The 22043-nt window shown below is 44.2% G+C and overlaps 1 protein-coding gene across 1 annotated transcript; it reads left to right on the plus strand.

Moving 5' to 3' along the window:
- Window positions 1-590: 590 nt before the first annotated feature.
- Window positions 591-21786, plus strand: TRIB2 (tribbles pseudokinase 2). The gene is made up of 4 exons (XM_015859448.2): window positions 591-665; window positions 1444-1866; window positions 5730-6022; window positions 19375-21786. Exons 2-4 carry the CDS (start codon window positions 1597-1599, stop codon window positions 19841-19843), a joined length of 1032 nt encoding a protein of 343 aa, XP_015714934.1. The 5' UTR covers window positions 591-665; window positions 1444-1596; the 3' UTR covers window positions 19844-21786.
- Window positions 21787-22043: the final 257 nt, after the last annotated feature.

The following is a 22043-nucleotide window of genomic DNA, read 5'->3' on the forward strand; positions in this document are numbered from 1 at the left end:
CCCTTTCCTTTCCTTTCCTTTCCTTTCCTTTCCTTTCCTTTCCTTTCCTTTCCTTTCCTTTCCTTTCCTTTCCTTTCTTCTTATTTCTGTAGTTGTTTTAAAGGGAGCACCCCTTCCACCCGGCTGCAGCTACAGCCGCTCTAAGGACGAACAGCCCCACGCTGCCCTGAGTTACAAAAAAAAAAAAAAAAAAAAAAAAAAAAAAAGCGATTTCTTCATTGACAAAAAAAAAAGAGAAACCAAACACGCCCGCTGCGGCTCCGGCACATGCAACGCACCCAGCATCCGCATACAACAGCCGCACTCTTCCTTTAGGAAGGCTGATACCTTCCCGAGTTTGGAAGTTATTATTAATTCTAATGAATGAGCTAACATCTCGCCCCCAACCGCAAGGGCGAAGCAAAATCCGACTGCTGAACAACCCCAACCCGCTTTCACCTTGTTTACCCCGAGCGTCGCTGGCGGCGGGGGGAGGTGGCCAGGCTGGGGCGGGGCGGGGCGGCGGGCGACCGGGGCGGGGCGCGGCGCGGTGGGCGGCGGGGCCGGGCCGGGCCGGGCCGGGCCGGGGCGTGCGGCGGCGGCGGGGCAGTCAGCCTGCGCGCTGGGCACCGTGCGGGCGTGCGGCGGCCGGCAGCGAGGCTCGGAGCAGCCAGCGTCCCCGCCACGTAAGTAGGCTTTGATGAGGCGGGGGGAGACGATGCCCTGTTGAAGGGGAAAGGCGCGGCCATCCCTTCCTTCCCTCTTGTGCAACCCTCGGGGCGTGGGGGGGGAATCCCAAACAAAAACTGCGCTCCCCTTTTGTGGTTTTTTTTTCTTTTTTTCTTTTTTTTTCTTTTTAAAATCATCATCATTGTTATTTTAAGCGCAGCTTATCGTACCTGCACTGAGAATTGAGCCCCCTTCTCGCAGCGTTATTATTATTATTATTATTTTTTTCTCCTTTTTCCTTTGTGCCCCCAAGCCCAAATCCCGCTGTGCGGTGAAAAGCCTTCATCCTCCCTTTATACTTTTTGTTCTACCGGTGAGGCGGTCGCAGCGGCCCCCAAACCCCCGTTTCCCACGCGGAGCTGCGGTTCGAGGCGGCCCCCCGGAGCCTCCCGCTGAGCCGCGTTCCCTTTTGTCGGCCCGGCGGCCGCTGCCCGCTCCCGGTTAAATGCTCCCTCGTTATTTCGCGGGGCATTTTCGGAACGCCGCGGGCTCCAGCGGCGGAGCTGCCACGCCATCTACAGCCCGGCTTCGGCAGCGCGGATCAGCTTCGTTGTAGAAGAGAGAGAAAGGACCGTCCCCGCTCTCGCAGCTCCCGACTTAACCTTTTGTTTTCACCCCGGCCGTGCAGCTCCGCGCTCCGCTCCGTGCCGCGCCGCCCCCCCGCCCCGCTCCGCTCCGCGCCCGGCCGCCGGCGGAACAAAGGGCGGCGGGCTGAGCGCTCTCTCCCCGTGCCAGGACGCGGCGCTGAGGCTGGTCGCCCGCCGCCGCCGCTGCTCTCCCGCTCCCGCCCCCCCGGTGCACACAAAGGCGGCCGCAGCTGGACGGGCGAGGGACCGCTCTCTACGCCAGGGCTTCGGTGCAGCGTCTCGGCTGGGCTTCTCCATACTCATGAACATACAAAGGTCAACCCCTATCACGATAGCACGATATGGGAGACCGCGGAATAAAACCCAGGATTTTGAGGAGCTTTCGTCCATACGGTCCATCGAGCCAAGCCAGAGTTTTAGTCCGAATCTAGGCTCGCCGAGCCCGCCGGAGACCCCGAACTTGTCGCATTGCGTTTCTTGCATCGGGAAATACTTATTGTTGGAGCCTCTCGAGGGAGACCACGTTTTCCGAGCCGTACATCTGCACAGTGGCGAGGAGCTGGTTTGCAAGGTAATGCTTCTCCTTGTTATCCTCGTGTCTCGTGTCAGTTTCCCGTGTCTTGCAGCCGTGGGCTTCAATTATTAAACACTTTTAAAAATGAAAGGCTCAGGAGCAGCATTCAGGGTGCATCCTGGAACTTTTCCCTCTCTCCAGACAATGGCCACGTTCTAGCGGTGGCCCGCAGCCAGCTCTGCCTCTCACCCTGGGGACATTGTTCTGGAAAGAGCAGTCCTTTAAGTAGGTCTTAGCGAGAGTTCAGGGCAGGAGAAAACCTCATCTTCCCCACTCTCACTTCTCAAAATGGAACGGGGAGTCGCCAGCTTGTTTGGAGGTGTTGGGACCTGCTGGCTGCCTCGGTTTTTCTCCCCATCCCTTGTTCTGGGACGGAAGAGGATGCGGAAGCGGGAAGGTCGCGATCAGCTTTGTCTCAAAAGTGATTTTTAAAAGGGAAAAAAAAAAAAACCACATCGAATGAATCAGCCCAAGCTCCCTCACCATGGAGCTTGTTTGCAAACATCACCCTCCCCCATTGCACAACTGAGCAAGAATAAAACCTGCACACCTACGGCTTTCGGAGGAGCAGACAAAATAGCTGGCCCGCTCTTTGTAGCCCGTCTGCTCTCCATGCCTCCTCCCTGATTGCTCTGCCTTTAGAGGTGAGCTGCTGGAGGAAGACCCCACGTGTCTGCGTCTGTGGAGGGATGTTATCCTCCTTTTGGGCTGAGAGAATATTTTCCTTTGTTCCTAAATTGCAGATCTCATTGTCTGTAGTGAACCAGACTCGTGCCCCGCAGTAGTAGTTCTTGTAACTATGGAGCACATTGCAACCTTGCAGCGGGCACTGCAGTATTTGCATTGTTCCTGAAATAGAGAATTGTGCCCTTTGGCAGTTTTGGGTGTCAAACTAGTGCAAAAACTGAAAAGGAGACGTATTGTAACTCGCTCACATTCCAGGGATTAATGCTCGTGTTACTGATGGTTTCATACTTCTGTGCTCAATTCATAAGTTCAGGACTGGCTCATAGCAGGGAAGTGAAAATAATTGCTCCTGTTTCTCTGTTTGTGGAGCCCGGAGTTCAGAGGGTGATTTAAATGTGCTCATTGATTGAGTTATACAACCCGATGTTAAGGCAGCTTCGGACTTTGTGTGGTTATTCAAGGGGTAAAAAGGGCCCGTGACTTTGCAAAGGGCTAATATTGCATGCTGAAGTGAATGCTTTGTTACTAAACTGAAACAGAGCAGGAGAATTTCTAGAATGAAAGCCAGCTCGGTGCAGCAGCACAGTGCTGCACTCTAGGACATTGGCATCTTTTCATGAAATAAACAGATCCCACAAAGCTGCTGCTCTGTGTGAAATCGTAGGTGAACTCGCGTGGCAAGTGGTGAAGCGGGGGGACCCTGCTCTCCTTTGTTTCCTGTTTGGTTTGCGGGATTAAGGTGGTGTTTTGGTAACAGCAGGAGTGGCGTGGCTGCAGCTCACAAAGGCTGGACTTGATTTCTTTCCTCCCTTTAAGCTGTATGTTTTTAAGCTGATCCCGGCATTTCAATAGTACCGGTTTTTCCATATGTGCAAGGCGCTACTTCTAGCAGGGCTCCAAAAATACAATCCTGGCTCGAATTGCAGGTTTGTGAATACGCAGTTGTCAGTCCTGAACTCATCTTAATTTAAAGCCTTCTTTAAAATGCCTGCGGTAACATGACTGCTATTTGTCAAGTAGCCTTCCGGCAAAGAGACCTGCTATCTGGTATCTTATTGAAGGTGCTCTTGGAGATTGCTTGCACAAACATTGGGTTGGATAACAGACACATACTGATGATTCTCAAGATTCATTTGGCTGCACCCACTGACTGTACAGATGCCGTTATTTGCTTCAAGGATCTGTGGCATCCAAACAATGGTAACTTCTCACTTCCAATTCCCAGTGAGAACTAAATCAAACTGCAGCTTATTGGACATTTGCTGAATTGAGGCCAGGGATTTTAAAAGCTGGGATACAAAGAAGCCTTTTATAAAAGGTATTCTTCCCTGTAGCAATGTGATGGTGCTTCCCATCTCCCCCCTTTCAAACATAGAGCTGATGCAGATCCATACCTGCTTTAACCTAACCTGACAACCACAAAATGTGGAAAATTTCTATTAGGATAGTCTGGTTAGGACAGAGCTCTGCACTTTTTTCGCTAGGGATTTGAACTCTGTGAATATTCCCATTTAAATTTTATTTTACAGCAGCCTCTTTGTAGCACGGCCATTCACTTAGAGTTCAGAGATATAAATGTCAATGAGTTCTCCTCTGGAATGATTTACACTCGGGTGATTTCAGCAACACCCCTCCCCAGTTCTGCTTCCTTGGCTTGCCTTGTCGCCAGAATGCCTCCCTGCTGATCTGCCCCCTGCAAAACGTGTGGGATCTGGCTGGCAGCCCTTAAGGTTGTGTCCGCTATGCTGGAACGCAGCCTCACAGGTGTGCAGCAAGGAGGTGGGGGGTTTCAATTGTGTGGGTTTTTGGTTCTCTTCTGGGGAAGGGGTTGGTTAGGATTGTGCTCTGAAGCAATACATGGCACAGGTTGTGAAGCCTTAGGGAAATTTGGATTGAACTGTCTCTCTAACGCCCGGTCCTGAGAGCTTTGTAAAGGTTCAAAGAAAGCAAGGAGGTTTGCTTCTGGGAGAGTATGCAAGTACCTGCTACTGCAATAGAAATGCCAGATAGAATACCAAACCATGATTTAAACCGGTGTGTTTGGTAGCTTTACCAGGCTATTTTTGTGTTCAATTTTTGTGTTCAATTAAAATGGGACGTGACTACCTTAAATTCTTTTTACCCAAGTAACAAAACACGGGAGAGCGAGTTACATATTAATAGCATTTTTTATGCTGGTGGAAACACTAATCCCTTACTTTGTAGCACATCCAGAGCAGGTATAATTAAAAACAAAAATCCCTCCCATCAATACTTGGCTTCTATTCTCCTCCAGCACACTGACTGCTGTTATTCTCAATGAAGTCTTTCTTCTTCGTGTAATGTGGGCATTTCTCAATCGACTCACATACTGATTCATTCGTCATCATGAGATTATAGTAACTTTTTATGTTTGGGTTTCCCAGCAGCCTTTTTAATTCCTACAGCTCATTCACAAGATCAGTGATAACATACTCACTATTAAAGGGACACTTTGCTTTTAATGAAGCACTCCACTGAAACAGAGACCTCGGGGTGGTTCTGCCTTTTCCCTTTTGAAGGGTGTTTGTCTGCACTCCAACACTGGGGCTGCTTCCCCGGTTGTCCTTCTGATCTCATAAACAGCCATTGTAAAACTGAGACTTTGAAAATGAAAGTGACTTTGCTGTTTGTGGGAGGGGAGAGAAATGCAGGAAGTAAATATGAATGGTGAAGGATGATATTTAAACCTGAAAATCTGCCAAGATTTAATGGGTTAATAAGGTCAAGAGGGGAGGCATGTGGATTGGAGTGGGTTTATTTGGATGGCTTCTTTCAAGGCAGAACTACTGGCCAGGTTTTCTGTGAGTTTGTTTGGATGGAAAATAAGCAAGCTTCAGTCTGAGAGCTGTGTGTCACTGATCTTTAAAGCTTAATTCAGATTACATTGTTAACTTGATCAGCCAGTAGCTAATGAATCTGTTCTTGCTACAAATTTTGGAGTCCTGCCTTTCCCATAGAGGCTCCATATATGTGTTGTGAGGGGCTGCACAGTCTGTTTTGTCTCATCCCCTATGCCGTGAGCTTGTGACATCCTGTTTGCATCAGTACGGTATAAACTATGCTCAGAGGTGCTCTGCTAACAGAATTAGATATGCTGTCATTCACTGTCTTTTGCAGCGCTAACCCTGGCTTTACTGTCATTGTTCCTGCAGGTGTTTGATATTGGCTGCTACCAGGAGTTATTAGCACCATGTTTTTGTCTGCCTGCACATAAAAATATCAACCAAATTACAGAAATAATTCTCGGGGAGACAAAAGCGTATGTGTTCTTTGAAAGGAGCTATGGGGACATGCATTCATTTGTTCGCACCTGCAAGAAGCTTAAAGAAGAGGAGGCAGCCAAACTCTTCTATCAAATAGCTTCCGCCGTTGCACACTGCCATGATGGTGGACTGGTACTGCGAGATCTGAAGCTGCGAAAGTTTATTTTCAAGGACGAAGAAAGGTAAGAGCATCCCTTATGTTACAGGTGGGGGTGTCGGAGGTTGGGTTCAGTGTTATGGGATGCTGTGCTCTCCTTTGTCACCCTCCAGTTCATTTGTCGTGCATGAAGGGTTTCACTTTTCTTACTTTCCTCTGCAACCTGATCGTGGGATGGATGTACTGTGTGACCTTCTGACTTAGGCTTTGGAGTAAAGTAAGTACAGTGCTGTTTGCATCTGTGCATGGCCTCTCCAGCTCCCTGGAGGGAGGAGCACCCTCATTCCTGAGCAGAGGATGACTTCTGCAGGAATACTCTGTGGAGGTGACTGGTGTAGGAGCTCCCATAACGTAAATACAACCGGTGTTCAAAGAGGAAAGGATTGAAAGATCTGCTCTGTTAAAGTGAGCTGGAGTCTGAAATGGCTCACTCCAGTGAGCAGGCATGAAGAGGAAGAACAGCAAGTGGCTAATGCAGATATAGGTTGGAGGGAAGGGCTGGCGTTGCTTTGAAGGACCACTCTGAGTACAGCTGCTTGTATCCTTGGAAGGGTGTGGAGGCTGCTGTGAAGGGTATTGTCTGGAATAAGACTGAAGCTGCCTTGCTGCTGTGTGGGTGCCTGCTTTTAGTGTCAGCTATTGTGGTAGTTGGGAACTACCCTTTTTTAGGCTTTATTTGCATCTCCTCCCTACATGCTTTCTTTTCTCATTAATTGGCTGGTTAGGTATGTAGGGGAGGAGATGGAAGACAGGGAATGAAGTAGAGCTGAGTGCTCCAGGTATGCTGTTGAAGTGATGTTTCTGATGCTGAGCCTTAGCTGTACAGTTGAACCTTTGGAGACTTCATGTCTCTTTCCTTTTGGCTACTAGTTTTTCTTAATTATATTACATCGTGTATTTTCTTGCAAATTCCACACAAACCATCAGGGTAATGAACTCTGCCACAGTAAAGTCTGGCTTTCACAGAGGGAAGAGGCCATTAGAAGGAAAAACTGAATGGGGATTGAGCCTCTCTTTGTACTTCTTCATGTCCTGGTGGAGGGTGGGGAGATACTTTTTCTCTTCTGGCTCAGTCCCGCGGGTTGTCTGAAAGCTTGTTCAAGATGTTGAAGGGAAAAGTAGATGTTCTGGAGAGAGTCACTGAGAATAACCAATGCATATCAATTCTGTTTGAGGCTGTTTGTGGAGTTACAAGAAAAGCAGGGTTTTCTGCAGCCTCAGGAAGTCCATGGTCTGAGTCTGACAGAAAACTCATAGACAGTTTGGTCATTAAAGAGAAGTTCCTGACCCTACAATAAAAAATGACAATGTGTATCTTGTTTAATAATCTCTACTTAAATTTTATTAAAAGGTGAGTTTTCTAAAACGTACTTCTGCTTGTAAGGAGATTAAAAGGAGTAAGTAGAAGATTGTTTTGTAGTTCAGTTTAGCCAACTCACCTACTCCCCGTTTTCTTGCTGCAGACACAATGTGTATGATTACCGTTCCCTTATATTCTAATAAGGAAGCTTAAAGTGCAGCTGGCTTTGTGTCCATTCAGAGAGAAATGCAAAGCAAGTAAATGTAGGCTGCACTTTCATGACTTTTGTTCTGAGTTTAATTATTAAACACCATTATAGCACCTTTGATGTAGATAACAAAGAAACTTGTGTGGAGTAGGTGGGGATTTCTGTTGTAGCTGATAATGTCCTTACATTAAAATGGATTTTTCCTGGGGATATGCAGTAACTTGTCTGGTTTCCTCTGAGGGACAGGACTGGAGCTTACTTTTCACTGTGAGCGAAGGCAGCGTGAGCTCAGAGCAGTGTAGTGGGGGCGGGTGCAGGCCTTTGCTGAATACTTTTGAACTCCTACCCTGCTGCTTACTAGGAACTGAACGCAACCCACGGCACGAGGCCAAGTCCTGCAGCCACCCAAGAAGAGTGGTGCGTACTATAATAGCAGTGTTTGCGTTCATGAATGCTTTTCGCATAACTAGTCTGCGAAATCACACAGTTGCTCACTTTTTTTGAGCAGTGTCTTCTAATTGTACAGTAATTCATTTCAAAGGTCAAATATGACTTGCTGGTTATTTTTAAGATAACCAAAATGTGGTTTTCTTCTGGATGTGCTGTTGATTTGGATGTGGAGAGGTATTGCAATCCTTTTTTTCACTAAATAAACAGTGAGATGAAATAGTGGGAGATGGAAACAGAACCACTCAGCGACTGGCTTTTTCATGTTCTCTGGTTGTTAGACTGTAATCAGTTATCACTTTTCAGCCAGCTGCTATATTTAGGCTGAAAGATCTTCCCAGACACACAGCAGTGTTGGTGCATTGCTTGCACCCATCTGAGATGGTGGTTTAGGAGCCTCCTGGCATTGCTTGCATGCTGATAGTTGGGCTAGCTGTTTTTGAGGGGGCTTTTCCAAGCATAATGTTTCTATCATTTGGATCTGCCTTGCATTCAAAAACTGCTGCCTGTGATGTGAGATGGGTTCTTCAGAATCTGCTTTTCTTTGATGCCTGTGGTAATGAAGGGAGAAAGAAAAGAGGAGAAAATGGTGTTTTAAGAAATATCTGTGAACTCTGCTGCTGTGTGTCACCTGTCCCTTACTGGAGTGCTTTTTTAACAGTTCTTTTCCTGACTATTTCTTCCAGCCTTTAGAGAGAGTTGCCAGATTGACTGCAGGAACCAGTAGGAGTGTGAAGGATACATGAAGGCAGTTCCATTTGTTTTAAAAAGAAAATCAATTAAAGGATTTCATAGTACATGCTCCTTCCATTGATTCCAATGCTGCCCTGGTAGTTGGGTATGAAATTGGGGCTTGTGAGTTTTGCAGACAGTTGAATATAACATTGAATCTCTTCTCACTTCATTCCCATTATGTAAACTACAGCTGAAATTTTTAAGGATTCAAGATCTTGATTTAGTAGATTTAGGAGTGCTCTTTGTTCCTGCTGATGTCACTACTAAGAATGCATGTTATTTGGATGTTGCAAATTACAGTGCCCTTTTCATAACAGTAACGAACAAGGAAATAAGAAGGTAGAAGAAAGAAGTGTTGGAGGCTGGTGGTGCTGCATGTTTTGTAGGGGTCCTGATCTTAGTAGCAGCGTTCTCTTGACGTGTTAAATCAAAGCTAGACTGTGATGATGTGTTACATCTTGCTATTGTGTGCATGTAAATATATCAGCACTTAGATGTGAAGTTCCACACTGTGGAAGCCAAGCAATTCATCTGTTTCAAGGTGTGTTTCATCTTAGAACTTGAATCTTGAACTGCAGAATTTTTGAAGATTGCATTCCATGAAAATGATGTGTGCTATTGGCAAGCATCTTAGGTCTTTTGTTTTTGTTTGTTTCATATAAAGGAATGTTGGGAGGTATTGTTTTGGGGGGGAGCGTGTCTGTGTTTTTCTGTCTGTAAACTGTAGGTGAAATAAGTAAAGTATTGAAATTTCAGAGTTAAGCTTGTTAAACCTGCGGCTGATCTTGATGAAGCAGAGCATCTAAGACATTACCGCATGGCTGGAAATGTTTTGTAAGACTGAGTTAGCAAGCAGCAGCACATCTATTAAATGAGGGCATTGACTGTCAGAGTCCTGAAAACATGGAAAACACTTAATTTGCCATGCTGGGTCTCACCAGACTTTTAAAATTACCTATTAGATTCTTGGCTATTTAAAAATCAGGTCCTTGAACTTCTAAATAAAACTTGAATCCAATACATTGGAGATGAGCAAGGATGAAGCATCCCTTTATATGTTTCCTATTTCCACATGTGTCGATCACGCTTCTCATCCTGGATATGAAGATGGTCATTGTTGCTACTGATCTTTGCAGTGCTCTTGACTATTTTTGCTCTGTTCCCGTTAATGGTATTTACAGTTTTACAGTCTCCCCTCATAGTAGGCCCTTGGGCAGAGCAGCTCTGCCCTCCTGGCATCCCATAATGATGTTGCAGAATGGGCAGGGCTTTTTAGGTTGCGCTAAAAATAGCAGTATTCACAGTATAGCTAATAAAAGCAGTTCATCAGTGTGATGTACAGCAGATGCTTTGAGAGAGCCACCTCAAAGATCTCGGAATTAAATCAAGCATTCATCTGCTGCTTGTTCCAGTGGTTTTTGTAATACAAGAATGTTTCTCCTGTCAGGGAATTATTAATTTCTTTAGTGCTATTTATTTTTTAAAGCCTTTAATTATATTAAAATATTAGCTGTTGTAACATTTGAAGCTTAAAGACCTCGAACATTCATCACTGTTGTTGAGGGTAAAATTAAAATAATTTTGGTATTTAGATGTTGTAATTTTCCCATATACTTTGAGTAAATATGAAAAGTGAATGATAGGCAGGTGGGATTCAATACAAATAATATTATTTGACACATTCTGCTCTGTACCAGGGGTAACCTGTTCTTATGATAACACACTTTATAAATTGGCAAAACGTATTTATTTGATGCTCTTGGAATTGTTTTTTCTCTTTCTCCCTCTTCCCCCCCCCCCACGCTGAGTTTCTCAGCTTTAAGTAGATGATGCTTGTGACCTAGTTATGTTGTCTGCAATCCTAGTGGTACAAACCTGATCCCACAAAAAACATAGAATGTTTGTATGTATTCACCTTTCTTCAAGTAGACATTTCATTTTCTGATAGTAAGTTTATTTCCCTGTATTTGTCAAACTGTAATCCAGTCAGCACTTTCTCCCCATGGTGTTAAGAATCTGTTATTTTACTTATGATTCAATAGAGAAGAGGTAAGTTAATGCTCTCCTTAAGTTCCAGTTTTCAAATGCCAAGGTCATTACAAATAAAGCCAGTCTTAACCTGTTTCGGTGTTTAAGCTCTTCACCTTACCCTCAGTGAATGCCACAGGGCCATATAATGTCACTTCTTTAATAGTGCGGAATTGTAGGTAAAATTTCAACCCCTCTAAACTATTATTATTTTGCCTCTTCTGAAATGTAGGTAGGAAGGCAAACTTCTCTACAAATCTCTGCTGTCAAATTTCAGAACTAGGAGCAGCTACACAACTGTGCTTTGCAGAGAAGTTTGTGCTTCTGGTTGCCTTGTTGGGGTTTGGTTGCAAAGCTCCTAATTTCTCCCAGTCTTCATGGGATCAATGTGTTATGGGTTTATTGCTGATGTGATGTCTTTCCTGATGGGACCTGGGAGGCAATCTGCAGATGTCAAACATCACATCAGCCTTGTGAAGTGCTTAAATCTCTTGAGGGCATATGGAGCCACAGAGGTTAAGTGTTGTGCCTTAGGTCATGAATGAAAGTAAAAGCCAGGGAGAAACAGGTTGGCCCCAGGACATATCTCAAATTCCAAATGGGTTTTGAGTCCAGACATTCAGCATCCTTCAGTGGGACTGTGAGAGGTTAGAACATGCAATGTAGCTCCTATGGAGTTTGCAGAAGGTTTTACCCGCATACTGTGCTGTCTTCTGGTGTTTGGGTGGTAGCTGGATATGTAACTCTTCATCTCCCTTCTGAAGGACAATGTGGGATGCAGCCCTGTGGGGACCTGGAGCAGTAGAGAAGCCCTGCTGGATTTACTTCAGGTGGCAGGTTACCTCTATGTCCTGCCCAGCCTCTCCCACCACAACTACTTACAAACCGTCCTTACTGTGTGCTGAGATGGTTTGTGTTGGCAAGTGCCTGTGTCACTTCTTACAATAGCTCAGCACTGTGTTTGGTTTTGAATCACATTCTCATGGTCACCAGCTTTTTGGAAGGCTCTTTTTGAAGGAGTTGTCACATTTCCCCCACTCCGAGAACTGCATGCTGGCTTTCTGGTCTTTTGTATGACTTCTCAAAAGTTGACTTGGACTCAGTTCTGCATTCTATGTTGGCTGTATTGGTTGGCATGGCTGGGTGCCCATCACACAGTGCCTATCATGAGATTACTTTTTCTGAGGACTGCTCTTTGCAATTACTGGAAAAAGATGTTTTTTGAGAGATCTTGCACTGAGAGTTCAACATCTGGCCATTTTGAAGGCTTTGAAACCTCCATCCATAGACTTGGTGCAAAATATATTCTGTGTTGATTTCTGGGTCTGCAGGCCTCTGAGCTGGAAGACACCTGGCTAGTGGCAGCTGCTATGGTGAAATTCTGTTCATGTTTTTTTTTTTTTAATTGTCCTTATCACAATGTGAAATTACTTCAAGGTTGGGAGTGACAAAGGAAAAGAGCAGACTGTAAACAGATATCAACCAGGAATTTTAATTTAGTTTTAAGCGTATGCTTTTTAGTTGATATATATCACTTAGAGACAGGTTACAGTCATCTAAGCAGAAGTTTTGCAAGTTGAGCTGTGAAATAATGACCCTGCTTTATTTTAGAGGTGCTGGGCTCCTACTGCTAAAATCTGGAGCTTCAATTTGTAATATGTGGTTAAATGAGTAAAAAAACCAACAGTTTTCACTCCCCCCCTACCTCACCTCCCTGTGAATCTTCACCATCCATTATTTAGACAGACCTAGAGGGGAGAGAAAAAAAAAAAAAAAGATGAACCTGGCACATAGGTGAGAACAGAGCCTTTTAAACTTCTGACCTTTCTTGTGATCTGAAAAAGTAACAGCCAGGTGAAGTAGTTTCTGTGGGCCAGATGCTTATCATGTAATGGCCTCCTTGCCCTCCTGTAACCAGGCCCCTCCATGGAAGGTTCTGCACTAGATTTCAGAGCCCTTACCCCACACAGACAGTCACACATCTCTGCCTTCATGTCTGTTTTTTTCGGGGGGAGTTTGTTGTTACCTTAGGCAATGAAAGCATGGAAGAAACTCAGTTCATTGTGCACAGGCTGGGCTGTTCCCAACAATACTGTCTGGATGCAGTAAGGCTGAGGCTATGGGGCCTGCAGCCCAATCTGTAGCACTGTGAGAGGTGGGTCTGGGTGCCTGTTCTAAGTGGAAACCAGCTAAAGTCAAGTTAAAAGCCCTAAATGTGGCATGTTGGCAAGGGGATGTGGGACCGGATAGGATCTCGTTGGAGGAAAGGGTGGGGGGATATGTAATATTTAGAGGCTTCCTTATTCCACGGAAGTACCGGTGAGGGAATCTTCCCTTAGGTACAAGGTTCATCCTGTAAAACCTCTATTGCCTGGAAGTCTCAGTTGCCTTTTGAAACATATCCTTGAGCCTGTTTCATTATGCAAGAGACGGTTTGTCTGACAGCCTCTGTGCAGGTCTTCTATTTTATTTTTTTTTCCTGGAGTTGCGTAGGATGCTGTGCAGTGAACTCCCAGGCTGCGTGCTGCTATGTGCTGGAAGGGATCTTAGCAGTGAAAGGAGCAGGATTTGAATTGATGGCATAACGTTTCCCCTCTGATCCTGAGCGCCTTGCTGCCCTGGGAGGAGATCGGGTGGTTCCAAGTTCAGGATGGGTGTTTGCACCAAGCTGCAAATTATCTGCGTGGGATTTCATTAGCTGGCATCCCCATCTCACTGCCTCCATAAAGGCTTCTGCATTATTTAAGAGTGATTCTCTTAGTTAAAATAATCAATTAGTAAAAGAGAATTGTTTCTAGTGTCAAGCTTTTTTTGTTTTGGTTTGTTTTTTTTTCTTTCTTCCCTCCTGATGGCATAATTGCATTCATGCTCATCTTTGTGATGGGGTGCTAGCAAGTGACCTTGATTAAATGACCTGTAAGTTATTGGCCACGCAGGAGCAATCCCTAATCTCTTGGGCAGTTACAGGTTCCCCTTGATGACTTGAGTGACTTCACCTAGGGAAAGGCTTTCCTGGCCTTGGTCAGAGTAATGTTGAAATATGAGAGAGGATTGCTTGAGTGCCTTTTTGTTTTCTTTTTATGGGCAGGCTAATTTAGGGGGGAATGCTGAGGCACCTCTTCTCTTTAGAAGTTGCTGCTTTATGTTTACCTGCAGCCATATCAGTAAAATGGCAATTTGAATGGCAATTTCAATTCAGCTGATGGTTGTTCTCTGATCTTGGGAGGCATGAAGCTACTCTTTAGGATCTGTAAACCTGGAATATCTCATTTTGACTCTACCTGAATAGCAAGTGGCTGGTATGCCTGCAGTCTGAAGCATTATGCCTCCTTCCAGAGCAGTTGATTTTCAACCGTCACATTGGAGATGATGCTGGACTATAACTGTGGGTTCAGTCTGCAGCTGGTGTTCCCAAAATGATAACAGAGGCTCAGTTATGGTTCAGGTGCTATCTCCCATTAGATGGCTTTGGGGACAGGCTGGAAGCAGCTGCTTTCATTGATATATGAGGTATGGATTCCTCCGTTTCAGTGAATAAATAGTAGTAAAGATATTATCCTCTGAAACCCTCAGACTGTTTGTGCTTTAAATGTTTGTTTATTAATTTTCTTCCCCTCCCATCCCCCCCACCTTATGAGCTTTGAGCCCTCTGAATAATTCCACTGATTCTGGTATGGAAATCGTGTTTGCTTTTGGAGAATAAGAGCGAAGCAAGCGTGAACGCCGGGTTCTTACAGCTCTGGCTTCTGTGTCAAAAGGCAGGGAAGTAGTTTGCCAGTAACCCCTGAGCTCTGCAGGGAGGAATAATGTGAATCACCCTGGAAAAAGAAGGTGTAGGGTGTGCAACAAAGCCGTCCGCCAGAAAGGGGTGCTAACTCAGGAGGCGGCATTGAAGAATCTTCTGGAAGACGTTTAATTGATTAGGTTTTGTTACATTACTGAAGAGCAAAGTCTGAATGCATTCAAGTAATGAATGGCATATTGATAAGAAATTCAGAGTGGTATTGTTTTTCATGGGTTTCCCTGACGGTTTCTATGGGGACAAAGGCGCATTTCCCGTCTGAGTGCTGCTGCTGCCCTCTGATTGCACTTCTGTGGTTTCATTCACCAGTAATGGGAAAGCATTCATAGGCAGAATAGCTTCCCCTTTTTAAATAGCCATGATTCAGGGGTTGTATTTTTTTTTTTTAACGCATTAGACTAATGCAGTGTTTTATCAATGATCTGATAGATGCATAATGCGCTTTTTCCAAGTGCTTATTCAGGGTCTGCATTAAAACTTGAAATTATGTACTGTAATTACGCAAGCCGTGACAAAAGTCTTTGTTGCCTTCAGTGTGTGTACAAAGTGATTCTCATCCGGCTTTGGCAGTAGTTTATGTTTCAGCTTCAGGGATTAATTTTTTGTTGCAGCCATTCAAATGGTCAAACTCAAATGGTTGATGCTTTGGAAAACTTTTTTTTTCTCTTGTGGGGGTCCTTCAGCTGGCTGATGTGAGTTAATTGTTTAAAGAACGAGAGGCTTAGCGATTGTGTTTTGTTTCTAGAAATGTGACTTTAAAGGAGCAGAGTGATTTCATTTCTGTTTGTGCCTTCTCTTCTTTGTAATAGGAAGTGCTTCAAAGCTGATGGTGATTTCAGCGTTTGATTTTGAGCCTGTCCCCTGCCTGCCAAGGGCCAAAGTGAATTGGATTGTCTGTCTGTTCTGCAGTTGGTTGCGCTTCCAGCCTTTGCTGCAGAGGTTCTGTGTTCTCAGCAACTCCTTGCAGTTTTGAGGGTCTGTTTGTTGTAGTTGGCTTCTATTCTTTTTTCCTGGATATTTTATTTCAGTGCTTCCTCTGGGAGAGGACGTGGAAGGGAAGAAGTCAGTGCTCATCCAGAGTGTCTGTGCGCATTTCTCTTTTTTTATGTCCTCTCTTTCCTGTTGTTCCCCCCTCCCCCACCTTTCCACCCCTCTAGAGGGAAAAAATAAAAATCTCAGACTTGCAGAAAACAGAGCTCTTTTAGGCAGTGCTTGAAATCTGGAGGAAGGGGAGGCTAGCCAGAGCTGGAAGCCAAGGATATCTGTTTCTCTCAGAAAAGCTGTACAGTCGGAAATAGCAGCTCCTAAGCCAGGCTGCTCCTTTTCAATTGCCTGGAAAAAAAAAAAGAAAAAAAAAGCATGAAATGGCTGTAAAAAGCAGAGTGATACTTGCAGTTCATAGCAGCATGCCACCCAACTGCACAGTGACTGTGTGCTGTATGCAAGGCTAAGGTGTGTGGAGATGCTGTCTTCTAAGAAGCCAGGCTGCCTTGGGTCTACCCTGGGTCTGGGTCATGGGCGGCAGCCCAGAACAACACAACCAGAGCCTTCAGGAGTGACATTTGGTGACTGTTTCTGTGCATGGGCTGTGGTTGCCTCCTCCAGAACAACTCAGCCCTTAGGGAAGTAAAAGCATCCCAGTTGTTTCTGTTGGTAAAGGGGAATGTCACACTTGGGCTGTGTACCCAGCAGGTGGGTGCTCAGGGACATACAGGACGGGCAGCTTGTGAGGGAAATGCTTGTGCACTCAGGGGGCATCTAGTGCCCATACCCATGCTGGAGTGCAGGAGACATTTCCTTGTTTTTTGCTTTGTACATCAGGGAGTTATTGCATGAAGGTTTGGGGGCTGGTTAGAAGGGCAGAAGAGAGATGAACATTGCATTTTTGTTTGGTTTGGGACCTTTTGTTTCCTCAAAGCCTGTCAGCTGAGCGGGATGAAAAACCTGGTTGAGTGTTCGCTTCATTTGGTTGCAGATTATGGAGGAGCAGGCAGATAAGGGCCAGCTGTTGTTCCATTTGCTTGCTTAAACAAAACCTGCCGTAGCATGCGCGGTGGGCTGCTAGCTGCAGAATGCAGCACCTTGCATGAAAATCAGGGGAGGGATATGGCTTTTGTGTGCTGCATCTGGTTTTTTAGCAATACGTTTCTCCTATAGGAGAAGATGGGTTCTGAGCTTTTTTGACCTTGCTGTCTGTTTTTTTCCAGTGTTATGTGGCATTTGTTATAGAAAGGAAGAGATTTAGGATTTAAAATTATTTTCTTCATTATAGCAGCTGCTCGGCGAGCTGTTGCTTTAAATTTTTTTGGCAACGATCAGAAATGTAAAACAGGGTAGGAGAGTAAACACCACTTCCCTGCACTGTTGACACTCCAGTGGCAAGACTGTGTGTGGGTGAATTCTCTCCTGTAAGTTGTTTATTAATAGCATACCCTGCCCCATTCCCTTCTGTGTGCTCTGCTTCTGGGAGCAGCAGTGAGCTGATGCTTTCCTGGCTGGCGGTTCAGTGACTTAATGCACGTTCGAGTAGCTGGCCTCTCTACTTCATGGCTACACATACTTTTCTGTGGAAAAACTGAGCTGGGCAGTGCAAATGGAACCACAACTCGTGTCTCTGCCTTCCCTTTCATTTCTTCCTCTCTGTTCTCTGCCCTGTTGAGAGTGTTTTTTCTCCCTAGGCATTTTGCCTTGCTGCTCTTCCTGTGCCACACAGATGTGGGAATACAGTGAAGCTGAGCGTGCTGGAAGGACCCTTCTCTAGGCACCTCCCCTGTTTGGGACCCTTTAAACTGTGTACAGAGGGAAGTTGTTGTGATCTTGATAGTTACAGTCAGTTTCTCCTTGCAGCCAGCTTTCTGTATAAGGTATTGCTGCAGTGAAGTACTGTTGGTGTGCTAACAAGCTGTTGTCCATTGCCAGAAGTGCTGTTAGGCTGGCAGTGAGTACTTAATCAGGAAGCAGGTGTGTTGCACAAACCCCATCAGCGTCCGCACTGGAGGAGAAAACAGTGGCCTATTTAATGAGGGAAGGATCTGCCTGGACACACTGTGCTTGGGAGTCAGGTATCCTGCATTCTGTATTTATGACTTCCTGATCCAAGGCATGTTGCCAAAGGGGCTTTCACCTCTGCTAGGAAACATCTCTAGCTGTTGAAAAGGTCCAAGTGTCATTGTGAGAGATTATGGCACAGTTGCCTTTGGAGTACTCCACGGGGTGAAATGCTCTTCTGTTGGTTCAAAGATGATAGCACTGAGCTGCCCTGAAACCAAGTTCCAGCCAGAGCTGGCTCAGCTGTCGTTTGCTACTCAAACCCAAGCAATGTTGTCTTCAGTAAACATTTAAGAAACTGGGCTCTGCTTGTCTGTTTTTAATGCCTATGAAATGATGTGCTTTTGTCAAAGGACACAAGCTCTACTTTCTGGGATGAAGTTCAGTCTCTGCCTGTGAATGTCTGTGATACAGGGAAGGTTATGGTCATGACATTGTACTAGGGGTGATCAAAGAGAACCATGAGGTTAAGGTGTGAGGACAGGAATACTCACAGTTGATCCCTGGGTTGCTGAAAGTCTGCACTGCTGCTAGGTCACTCTTCCATCTGTATGTGCTGGGTAAACCCTATTGTGGGGTAAACCCTATTGTGCAGTGCTCACTCTACCCTTAAAGCCAACTATTGCTGGCAAATGGTCTAAAGGATAATTGCTAATCCTTTTGGTTGCCTGTAAAAGGGACAGACTTTAAATATAGCTGCAGATGCTAGCTGTCTGAATTAAAAGGAAAGAAAGGTTATATTAATCTCATGCCATGACAAGCAACTTTGGCATCTTTTTTTCTATCTCTGTGGTATTTATAAAGGAAGAAAATTCCTTTGCGGAGGTAATTACTGCAGCACAATTAGAAATTCACAGCGCTTTGCAGGCAAAAAGGAGTTTGCAATTTTGATAAGGCATCCCTGCCATCCTTCTGCAAGCCCACTGTTCATTCCAGTGTGAGATATTCTTCTAGTTTGGCCAAATAGATAAGCTTACTGTTCATCTCAATGTTCAGCTCACCTGATCTTTTTGGCTGAAAGTTTGCTTAGGAAGACTGGAATTGGTTAAACTTGCTCTTTCTGAATATAAGGATAAAGCAAAATACTGGTTGGTCAAGAGGGGTTGGTTAGGGTCAGAGCAGAAATTTTTATTCCTCTCAAGCCTTGTGGAATTATAAGTGCAAGTAAACTGTTCACCAGTGTCAAAATAACTTAATTTATTTGGGGCTTGACTTGGATTTGGACATGAGTCCTGAACAGGAATGGAGTGTAGTCAACAAATAATCATGAGACTTGTATCTCAGGGATTGCCCAGGGAGGTAGTGGAGTCTCCTTCTCTGGAGATATTCAAGACCTGCCTGGACGCCGAGCTGTGCGACGTGGTGTAGGGAGCCTGCTTTCCAGGAGGGTTGGACTCGATGATCTCTAGAGGTCCCTTCCAACCCCTGCAATTCTGTGATTCTGTGATCTCCTTTTGGAAATCATGTTTATAGAAGCATTATCAAACACATGAATGCAGCAGTTACTTTTATGTGTTTATAGGACCTTACCAATGCATTTACTGGACATAAACGCAATTGAAATCTTGTACCCATGTATGGCAGTGTTCCTCATATGTCTTTTTAACTGATATCTATATTCTGGTGGAGTTAACTATAGCAGCAAGTACTGTGAATAGGGATCTAAACTGATGCACTTCAGCGGTTGTTGAATTTTGTAAAGTATTTTCATTACATTCCTGTACTGTTGTAACAGCTCAGAATACATGTTCTGATCTTTGCTTACCTTCTTTGTTTTGTTTGTATTTGTTTTGTTTATTTTGCCTGCAGGACTAGAGTGAAATTGGAAAGCTTAGAAGATGCTTATATTTTAAGAGGAAATGATGACTCTCTTTCTGATAAGCATGGATGCCCAGCCTATGTGAGTCCAGAGATCTTGAACACAAATGGCAGCTACTCTGGCAAAGCAGCGGACGTATGGAGTCTAGGTGTCATGCTTTATACCATGCTAGTTGGACGCTATCCTTTCCATGACATTGAGCCTAGTTCCCTCTTCAGCAAGATCCGGCGTGGGCAATTTAACATTCCAGAAACTCTGTCCCCCAAGGCAAAATGCCTCATACGTAGCATACTGCGTCGGGAGCCATCAGAAAGGCTGACTTCACAGGAAATTCTGGACCATCCATGGTTTTCTACAGATTTTAATGTATCGAATTCAGGATATGGTGCTAAGGAAGTATCAGATCAGCTGGTGCCTGATGTCAACATGGAAGAAGACTTGGACCCGTTCTTTAACTGAGCACAAGGACTGGTGTTCAGAAGGTACACAACCTGGAGATGGACACATGAAGGAGCCCTTCCTGATGGTGTTAAATCACATCCTGCATCAGCCTAGCTTGGTAGCAAATGACACTCGGAGGTCCTCGGATTGAGAAGGAACCTCCACAAGGAGCTAATATAACAAATGTAGCATGGGGACAGACTGGGGGGGTGGGGGGAGCTTGCTATCAGGTTAGATTGATTTGGAGGAGAAAAGGCAGCATGGAGCAATTGTAGCTTCTCACCTTTCTGGAGCCAAGGAGACTGCACATGCCAATTCTGGTGCAGCTGTATCACTCCTGTTTCTGTTCCATTAAAAATAGTGGTAACTCACAACAAATAGAAACTTTTTGCCTCAGCTCACATCTTGGCATCGCACTGTTAAATATTTAACTTCAGCCATTATTCAGGGAAAGTACAATTGGCTAACATTTTATTTTTTTTTTTAAATCGGATGTCTAATCATTGATGGGATTAATTTAAGAAAAAATTAGGTGCACAAAGACGGACATGAAAAGTGGGTGCTAAAAACAAACAAAATTTCAGTTCATGTCTCTTGATAGCTATTTTCAACTCATTTCTTCTAAATAAACTACTTAATATTCTTGTCAGGAAATGACATTTTAATGCTTTGTTCCCTTAAGGGGAAGAAACTGTCATTTAACAAGCTGTTCTGTTTTGTGTCAAATGGTTTGTTGCAGGAAGCTATTATAACTCGAACTTCCAGATGCTTTACTGCTATAATAGGAGAGAAAAAAAAAATGTAATTTTTTTTTTTTTTCAAAAGATATGAGATACTGGCTTCCATATCTGCCGTGCTGCACGTATATGACTAGAGAGGACAGAAAGCCCTTAATCGTCTCATTATCTGAGAACTGATCTCTTCTTTACCTGACCGGCCCACATGTAAATAGAGGGCTCTTTATTATTGAAGAAGAGTATTGTGGGTTTTGTTTTTGTTTTGGTTTTTTTTCCTTCTTTGAATTCCTCTCAACTTGGGAAATGAATTGTTTGGGTTTGATTTTTTTTTTTTTTCTTGTTTATGTCCAGAATAAGAAATAAGAGGGTATTAATAAGCTGAACATTTATATTACAGATATTCCTCTTGAAACATACGCAGTAATATGCACCTTTTGTATTGTCAAGACTTATTCTATTTATTGAAGAAAATGTCACAGTAGTGATGTATTAAGCCAGTACTTCAATTACGGGTTGACTTGGGATGACATGTTACATGCTGTAGTTAACACACTTCTTTTCTGTTCAGGTATCTCTGTCCCTAAATAACTTTTTATTTAGCTTTTTGTTTTGTTTTGTTTTTGTTTTGTTTCTGGATAGCTTTATTTGATTTAGACTGGCAAATGTTTTTATTACTGCTTTTATATTGCTGTATGATATTGAAATCTCTAGGCATAAATATTTGTGTTTCCAGTACCTCAGTTGTTCTGATATTACTGCCTGTATACGTTTTGTGAAATGGTCATGTTTTTTGGGTAGGTACATGTGGACTCTGTAGTATGTAAATGTTACTTGAATTTGTGCTTAATTATAGTATGTGGCATGTGCGTACAGCTACTTGGCATTTGACGTATGGATGCTATTTGCCTGCCTTGCAGGAAAGTTATGGTCCCACTCTCAAGAGGATGTTTCACAGTTCTTTATCAAGAGACAAAGCTAGCTGCAGCTGACCTGCCTTGGTTCTATTTTGGTAACTAAGAATATAAAGGAGTAATGTTTTTACACTCTGAAGATGGTGCTGTGTCAAGAAGGACTTTTTTTTTTTATTTTATAAATACCTTATAGGAGGAAAGATTGGTGATGTGCATGGTGGGGTTTTACTGCCTCTGGTGCTTTGTCATGTATTTGGTTTAATGTTTTTGTCCTAATCTCTTCAATAAATAAAATTGTGCATATTTAACTAAATTTCAGTTGTGAACCATGTTCTTAACGAAGGTTTGAGGCGCTGCAGTAGTTTTCTATAGTAGGGCCAGTTAGCTGCTATTTTCTGTGCTGCTATTTTGTGCTCTTGCCAGACCTGTGAGCTGAGAAAGCTTAGCACTTGTAAATACAAGGTAACACTGTGCGCCTTCTCATAAAACAAATTGCAGTCTGCTATGAGGGAAACTGTTCTTCTGGCTTGTCCCTGCCTTTTAGCAAGTCCGCTTACCTGATTCAGGGAG

The sequence above is a fragment of the Coturnix japonica genome, chromosome 3, assembly GCF_001577835.2.
Source record: "Coturnix japonica isolate 7356 chromosome 3, Coturnix japonica 2.1, whole genome shotgun sequence".
Lineage (NCBI taxonomy): Eukaryota > Metazoa > Chordata > Aves > Galliformes > Phasianidae > Coturnix > Coturnix japonica.

What these genes read in the sequence shown, in the direction of transcription:
- TRIB2 (XM_015859448.2), top strand. Translation starts at nt 1,597, where the DNA reads ATGAACATACAAAGGTCAACCCCTATCACGATAGCACGATATGGGAGA. An exon ending in GCGAGGAGCTGGTTTGCAAG is followed by an intron (nt 1,867 to 5,729) that starts GTAATGCTTCTC and finishes TTGTTCCTGCAG; the next exon opens with GTGTTTGATATTGGCTGCTA. An exon ending in ATTTTCAAGGACGAAGAAAG is followed by an intron (nt 6,023 to 19,374) that starts GTAAGAGCATCC and finishes TTTTGCCTGCAG; the next exon opens with GACTAGAGTGAAATTGGAAA.